The following is an 8,301-nucleotide window of genomic DNA, read 5'->3' as shown; positions in this document are numbered from 1 at the left end:
CTAATTTTGTTTTTTCTCCAAAAATCGCAGTTATGATTCAATATATCTAATTTCTATCAATTATCTCTTATAATTAAACAAAAATCTAGTGAGATAAAGTAAGATTCTATTTTTTAATGTTTGTAAATTAACATGTAAAATAGGCAATTATACAATTTTAAAGTTATTTTATAAAATTAAAATTGAATCAAATTAGAATTTTAAATATTATTTTTACCACGAATAAAAAAATAGAAAAAAGTATCTCTTATATTTTCTTTTTATCTATAAAACAATAATATAAAACGTAAAGTGAGGAAACAAGGGGTTGTCTAGGGTCCGAGAGGGCCGTACTTCTCGGACCGTAATTATCCAATAGAAAAATGCCACGTAGGATAAGTACGTACCCAACAAAAAAATGTACGAACCCTAGGTTAAGCGCAAAATTACGTAAAAACCCATGTTTAATAAAAACTTAAAATTTATATTATAAGATTAATAATTTAAAAGTTAACAACAAATCAAAAATTTAAATCATATTAAAATAAATTATAATCTTCCATTCCGTAACAAGAACGGAAGCCCTAATATTATTTTTTCGTCGTCATCGTCCTTTTCCACCATTCTTCTTCTTCTTCATCAATCATTATCTCCCTAAAAGGAATTTCTGGAAAAATAATTCATGAACATATTTTGGGTTTGTCTTGATAGTCACTTCGTTGTGTATGTTTCTTTGATATTGCTATTCTGATATGGGATCGTTTTGTGCAGTTTTTCCTGTAAAAAAAAAATCATATGTTTGCATTTAATTTTAATTCAAAAGAATTATCATACGTTGCAGGCAATTGCTCTATCCCTTGAAAGATTTTGTAAGGTTTTTAGATGTAAGAAGCTTTCATATATTTTCTTGCTAAGAAGCTACAATGTCATACAGTTCCTCCTGTTTGATATTTCATTATTCTTCCTTTACAGGTCAAATCGTGGTACTTTACACGGTACTGATCTCGCAGCTTTCTAGCAAACATTGTCCAAGATAATTGAGGATCCACAGAGCTGGCTCTTTAAATCCATATCATCGTCGAATATTCTGTTATATAGATGATACATTAGTTATCCTGTTAGAAGTTTTTGTCTCATGAACATTGATGTTTTTCTCTTGAAGTTGAGGCTGTCAAATTGTAAATTAGTTTTATGGATCTGGTTCTTGTCGATAGCGATACTTACTGGTTGTTTATGATATTACATTCAGTTCTTTGTTTCCATATTCATTTCATGTCGATGATGCTCATTTCTTCACATACGAGCTAATATTTCATTTTGTTTCCAAGCCAAGATTAGCTGACATACGAGTATGCGATCTTATGAGAACTCAATTATATACTTGGGTTAGGGCAATGGTTTGATTCACAATTCCGAAATAAACCAGATAATAGTTCATTCTCTTGCGGGTTATTACGCTAACCAAATATCAAATACGACACCTAATTATTTAATTAATAACACTTAAGGCCACTGCCACCACAAATGGAATTTCTTTTCATCTCACAACATAAAGCAATGACATATAGATTCAATCATGGTTTTGTAGCACATTTTTCATCCATGAGTTGATTTTACTACGTAATTCAGTCAATTTTAGTATTTTTCCAGATAATCGTATTTAAATTTGAGATGTACGAATCTGCATGTGTTGATATTTGAAAAGGTGTATTATAATACAAAATTATCTTTTTACTTGCACAGTAAAGCTAAAATTATCGATCAACAATACATCTCCTTTCTGCCATGGGATGTCTATGCTTTCATCTTCTAAGAATTCAGACAATCCAACAAAGGATTTTCGTCCCCATTCGTCCTCAAAAGTCACCGGCTTCTTGGTCCCATTCTCATTTTCGCTCCATTTTCTATGCAGCTTACATTCAATTTAGCAGCCCTGTTAAATGGTAATTAGTACAAGATTATTTAAGAAAATGTCTGAAAACATTGCCTAAAAATAATTAATTACAAACTGTTCCTCAGCCACACTCTTGTACTTTGTCGAGAAGGTTGATATCCAGTCACGGGCGATTGCGACCAAGGATCGTCTTCTTCGCCCATGCTTCTCGTTCTCAAATTTCTCTACCATTTGCAGAAAAACAACAACTTCGAATGCAGAAACAGAGTACTCCAAATCCATAGAAAACTATAAAGGTTTTGTGTTTCTTTGCTACTCTTGGGATTTAATATCCCTAAGTTATACTTTTAGTTTACATGGATTTACAACTAATGTACCACTGCTACCTTAAAGTTCTCTGGATGAACATTAAAAATATCAAATAAATTCTCCATTGAAGAACAAAACCGAAATTAATTAAAAGTAACATGTTCTTCAAAGAAAGGAAAAAAAAAACGAGGTTAGATCTAATTGAGGGTAGGAGGGGCAATCTATGTCAAAATATCATCACCTCCTATTTTATATTACACAAATTAACCAAATTAATACTCTGTAGCACGTCAAAGATTAAATCTTCTTTATATTATGTCGGACGTGGAAGTTGGAGGCAAGGTCGGTTTTATGGCGGTTTCCATCGGTTTTATGGTCCTTTCTTGGTTGTCCGGCCATCGGGAAAGATTGAGAGGGCCGATGAACGACGAAGTATCTCATCACATATTTTGATTGGAGGAAAAATATTTGGGAGTTTTTTATTAACCTGTAAATTTTGTTTATTTATCGTGATTATCATAAATATTTTTAATGGAGATTTTAATTCATTATTTAAGTATCTAAGGCTAGTTCAGTAATTTATGTAAAGTACGATGTGGGTACGGTGTGTGTACGATGTGGTTTCGTGGGTTCGTACAAATCCCTAGTGTCGTACTAGATTGTACAAAAAATTGATGGTTGAGATTAAATTTGAACTATTTGTACGCACCAGATTGAATATGTTACGGTCCGAGAAGTACAGCCTTCTCGGACCCTAGACAACCCCAGGAAACAAACCCAAAAAATAAATTTCAAAATCTAAAATATCATGATATATTAACTTTGTTTTATTAAAATCTCACATGAAATTGATATAGGGTGCATAATTTGATGGTGAACTTTGGCAATTTTAAAATTTTAGAGCGCAAAGTGCCTTTTAGTGCTACTTCTAGGGTGAAAAGCGCAGTTCACCTATTTATTCCGTATGTTCCCAAGAGCTAATGGAAATTATTTTATAACATTTATCGAGTAATATTTGCATGATAAATTAAAAGTGGACCCATTGACTTTAACCAAATACACAATAATATTTTTGAGGAGGAGGAACTAATTTTCCCAATTTACTGACCAACTCTTTTTGTCAGTATCACAATTAACACGTATATATATATATATATATAATAATATATAGTCCATGATAGAAAATAAATGAATTAAATTGTGTAACGACCAACAAGGACAATCAATTCTCACATCACTATACACAGAAAAGAAAAAAATAATTAGTAGAAGAAAAAGACAACCTTAGATGACGTCGAAATCCTACCTGTTCCGCCACGTGGCACTCCACTCCCGGCCCCACCATTTTTTTCCATCTTGTTTACTTTTCAAATTTGGTAATAGAGATCTTTCTTTCTCCCCCTTTGGCTTCTCTTTTACTGCAGAGATCAAAAAGTAATTGAGAGTTAAAAAGTCACATCCCTCTCTCTCTCTCTCTCTCTATTATATATATATATATATACATATACTGATATACATATATATATATATATATATATATATATATATAATAAAATATATATATAGAGTCCGTGACTGTGTTTGAGAGAGAGAGAGAGGCGAAATCCAACTGCAACTGCTGATGACGAATATCAATCAGCAGCACCCACGCGCCGCCGCTGTTAATTAACTTCTTTCTCTGTCTTCCCCATGGCGGAGGTTGAATTCGAGTCCGTGTTGGAATTCCTGAGGAAAAATGGATTACCAGAGTGCGAATCAGCTCTAATGGAAGATGTCAGGGAGATATCTCAACTTGGCTCTTCTGAATTGGAGAAGTTCTTATTTCCCATGGTGCCGCCTCCGCCGCTGCTCAGAATTCCGTCGACTCGGCGGCTTCCCCTTCCGCCGGATCTTTCCGATGATGAGTTTGTGAGTTTGGGTTCTTCTACCACTGAATTATGTTCTTCTGGTACTCTTTTTTATTCCTTCCTTCCTTCCTTCTTTTTATGGCATAATAATTTAAGTAATAACTAATAACTATCTGGTAGTTGATTCAATTCTTTGCATTGTTTTGTCAAAAACGGTGCCGTTTTTAATACCTTGTTTGTTTCTGTATTACAACAATTCAGTGATCAATTTAATCCAATTGTGGTTACTGGTAAATATAAAATTTGATTGTTTTGTTGAACTCCAGAATTTATAAACCCTTATGGAGTTCGTACGACTAGACCGACTTCTGAAGCTTCGTCAGAGAGATTATCTCAGTTTGGCACAGCTAGAGATTACCCTGATTTCGATATGCAAAACGACCTCTTCTGGTACAAGGAAAAAGACGAAGACTACCCTATGCCGCCCCTCTTTCTTGGTAGAGATTTCTACGGTGAAGAAAGTGATGATAAGTATGTATTAATGGCTGATCGAACAGGCGAACGCTTAGATGATCAACTCCCTCTTAGTTTTATATCTGATGATAAAAGCATCGAGCGCGTACATACTCAAACTCAATGCAAAAGGGAGGATTCGATAGATAATGAGAATGACAAGTATGACTTTAATGTGTACAATGAAGCAATTGCGGCAGAAACCCATGTGGCGAATGACGAGGCCGGTGATGATCTTGTGATACACGATGCTAAAGAAGATGATTGTGAGACTTTCAATCTGAGAATTATACACCGAAAAAACAGGTTTGTAAGTCATTAATTGTGATTTTATGACCAATTTGTTTCACAATGTTAATTATGATACAATAAGGCCTCGTTTGGTTCGTAACATAAGATTAGTCATGATATAATTAAATAATCTTATGAAAAACCCAGTCGTATTATTGGTCCATGGGAGGTCCAATAAAAGATCTCGCAATCAGCCAAGATTAAAGCCATTTTTTCCACAATTGCTTTAGGCCTCGTTTGGTTGGGGGGTTTAGCCATGATTAACTAAATGATTGGAATTTGTTTGATTTTTGGTAAACCCCATAACTTCTCGGGTCGACCCGGAAATATTATGTTATCATGCCTTTTAGGGAGGTTTTTTTATTGACCTTCCAGGATCCAATGAAACAATTGGGTTTTCATTAGATTATTTAAAGTTATCTTAGCTAATCCTAGCTTGGCAACCAAACGAGGCCTTATTGGACTAACCAAACATTCAACAAGGTCCAATTATTTAATTAATTATGGCTAATCTTACCAGCCAAACGAGGTCCGAGAGGACTAATATGTAGCCATTTGTGTCATTATTCACAAGATTATTCAGTGATTGTGTCGTATACAGTTGTATATTCATCTGTTGTGCCATTCACAGGACAGGGTTTGAGGAGAACAAGGAATTTCCTATTGTAATAAATGGTATTATAGCGGGTAGATATTATGTAACAGAGTTCCTTGGATCTGCTGCGTTCAGCAAAGTTGTACAGGCGCACGATCTTTACTCGGGAATTGATGTTTGCTTAAAGATAATTAAAAACGACAAGGACTTCTTCGATCAGAGTTTAGACGAGATCAAACTTTTAAAGTTTGTTAACAAGAATGACCCTGCTGATGAGCATCACATTTTACGTCTTTATGATTACTTTTACTACCAGGTTAGTATGCCTAAAAATTAAACTTATATTCCACAACGGAAAATATGTATCGACTGGGGAGTGGTTTTATTTCGGTGTTTTATTAAATTTAAATGCAGGAGCACCTGTTTATCGTTACTGAACTTCTGAGAGCAAACTTGTATGAGTTTCAGAAATTCAACAGGGAATCGGGTGGGGAGCCATATTTTACATTGCACAAGCTGCAGGTCCTTTTTTTTTTTTTTTTTTTTTTTTTATCACTTTGTCAATAAAAGACATATATTTTTACAAAATAACATATACCAAGTGTCATGTTTCTGACACGAAATGGAATATTAAGGTTGCCTATGCTCTTACAGGTGATAACTCGACAGTGTCTGGAGGCATTATCGTATCTGCATGATTTGGGAATCATCCACTGTGATTTAAAGCCTGAAAATATTCTGATCAAAAGCTACAAACGATGCAAGATTAAAATTATCGATCTTGGAAGCAGTTGCTTTCAGACAGACCATTTGTCACTTTATGTGCAGTCTCGTTCTTACAGGGCACCTGAGGTTATGTTAGGCCTTCCTTATGGCCAGAAGATCGACCTTTGGTCTTTGGGGTGCATTTTAGCAGAGTTGTGCTCCGGGGAGGTAATGCAGGAGTATTTTAGCGAGGCGTTATTAGTCATTGTTTTTAGCATCGATTTTAATTAGATATAAATATGGTTATGAAATGGGGCAGGTACTTTTCCCGAATGAAGGTGTGGTAATGCTGCTTGCACGTATGATAGGAACAATTGGTCCGATCGACATGGAAATGCTGCATAAGGGCGAGGAGGTGCACAAGTATTTTACGAAAGAATATGATCTTTATTATTTAAATGAGGTATGTTTTCATATGCCTCGTTAAAAATATCAATAAATTTTGGGAAAAGCTTTCGGTTTGTTTAACCGAATAAGTTGTTGATTATGCAAAACAGGATACAAAACAGGTTGAGTACATTGTTCCCGAGGAGTCATCTCTGGAAAACCACCTTCAGATTTGTGATTATGGTTTCGTCGAGTTCTTGAAATTCTTGCTTGAGATAAATCCGAAGAGAAGGCCTACAGCGAGAGAGGCACTAGAGCACCCTTGGCTTTCCCATTCGTATATATGAGGTTGCTGAGTGAAGAATGTATATCTGTAAAGCCAAAATGTCTTTGTTGATTCTGTTGTAGGGTATAAATCTGGTACATGTTGTATATAGATGATTTTTTGTTCCTTTTTTTTAAATGGGAATACAGGTTCTAAGAATTGAAGATGACAGACACTCGAGTGTAAGTATATTTTTTGGGAAAAATAAATTTGAAAAAGTAAATTTTTTTTTTGTCAGTTAAATCATATTCTTTTTTACTATGAATGTTTCATCAATACTCTGTGTATGCAATTAATTATTATTTCCTTTCTTTTGAATAAGGGTAAATTCCACTTTACTCCCTTATACTTTGGCTCCCTCATACTTTGGCTGGATATCACTTTACCCCTTGTACTCTCAATTGCATCGATTTACCCCCTTATACTTTGGTTGGATATTACTTTACCCCTTCTACTCTCAATTCATCGATTTGCCTCCTTTTACTTTGGCTTGATATCACTTTACCCCCATCTACTCTCAATTACATCGATTTGCCCCCATTTACTTGAAAAACTATCTCAATGTGGCCATCGCCGTTAGTTTTCAGACTTCTGACTTTAACACCGTTTGATCTAAATTTGAAAAAAACAAAAAAACCACCCCTCCCAGTTTAAATAATTATTAATAAAATAAAAAAAATAATGGCTGGTGTCGTGGACTTTGTTTTCTCGCTGTCTTGATTTTTTTATTATGTTACTTTTTGTTGTTTGTTATTTATTTATTTTTTTTAATTTTATTAATAATTATTTAAAATGGAGGGGTGACATTTTAGTAATTTTCATATTTAAATCAAACGATGTTAATGTCAAATGTCTGAAAACTAACGGCGATGGCTACATTGAGAGAATTTTTCATGTAAGGGGGACAAATCGATGCAATTGAGAGTATAAGAGGGTAAAGTGATATCGAGCTAAATTACAAGGGGGCAAATGGATGAATTGAGAGTAGAAGGGGTAAAGTGATATCGATCCAAAATACAAAAGGACAAATCAATGCAATTGAAAGTACAAGAGGGTAAAGTGATATCCAGTCAAAGTACAAGAGTAAAGTGGAATTTACCATTTGAATAATTCAAGAACTCTTTGCACATCGATAACTTAATGAATGAGTTGACTTTGTCAAGGACAACTCCAACACCGGCGTCAAACTTTTTAATGGGTAAATAACATAATTCCTTTGTTGTGGACAGTGGCAAATTCAAGATTCTTGTCAAGGGTGTTTGCAATTAAATATAGTATAAAATATAATGGTTGGGTAAAGCCCTGAATTTTTTTTAATTCTATACACATTAAATAATAAAAATATGTAATATTTTCAAATTTAAATGCATTATTTTACAAATTTTGGGCTAATTTATGATTAGAGAACTCTACCAGTTCAGCTAGCATTGTTTGTTCAAATTGCACATTTAAAACT

At 34.1% G+C, this 8,301-nt stretch overlaps 1 protein-coding gene across 2 annotated transcripts; it reads left to right on the top strand.

Annotated features, from left to right (window-relative positions):
- The first annotated feature begins 3,722 nt into the window (after positions 1-3,722).
- On the top strand, positions 3,723-7,088 carry LOC105974886 (putative dual specificity protein kinase YAK1 homolog). Of its 2 annotated transcripts, none has more exons than XM_013000044.2 (7): positions 3,723-4,130; positions 4,356-4,848; positions 5,465-5,744; positions 5,843-5,950; positions 6,083-6,361; positions 6,453-6,596; positions 6,691-7,088. In XM_013000044.2, the coding sequence occupies exons 1-7, from the start codon at positions 3,872-3,874 to the stop codon at positions 6,865-6,867; spliced, it is 1,740 nt and encodes a 579-aa protein (XP_012855498.2). In that variant the 5' UTR covers positions 3,723-3,871; the 3' UTR covers positions 6,868-7,088. The 2 variants fall into 2 exon arrangements, with proteins under 2 accessions (XP_012855498.2, XP_088675965.1); XM_088819839.1 differs by having other exon boundaries at positions 3,734-4,130; positions 5,897-5,950.
- The last annotated feature ends 1,213 nt before the right edge of the window (positions 7,089-8,301 follow it).

This window comes from Erythranthe guttata, chromosome 6, assembly GCF_056151865.1.
Source record: "Erythranthe guttata isolate IM_541 chromosome 6, IM_541, whole genome shotgun sequence".
Classification (NCBI taxonomy): Eukaryota; Viridiplantae; Streptophyta; class Magnoliopsida; order Lamiales; family Phrymaceae; genus Erythranthe; species Erythranthe guttata.
This window is presented reverse-complemented; position numbering and strand designations above follow the sequence as displayed.

Excerpts from the sequence above, each read along its gene's own strand:
- LOC105974886 (XM_013000044.2), top strand. The coding sequence starts at position 3,872 with ATGGCGGAGGTTGAATTCGAGTCCGTGTTGGAATTCCTGAGGAAAAAT. Across the intron at positions 5,951-6,082 it reads TTACATTGCACAAGCTGCAG|GTGATAACTCGACAGTGTCT; the intron begins GTCCTTTTTTTT and ends ATGCTCTTACAG. Across the intron at positions 6,597-6,690 it reads ATCTTTATTATTTAAATGAG|GATACAAAACAGGTTGAGTA; the intron begins GTATGTTTTCAT and ends TATGCAAAACAG.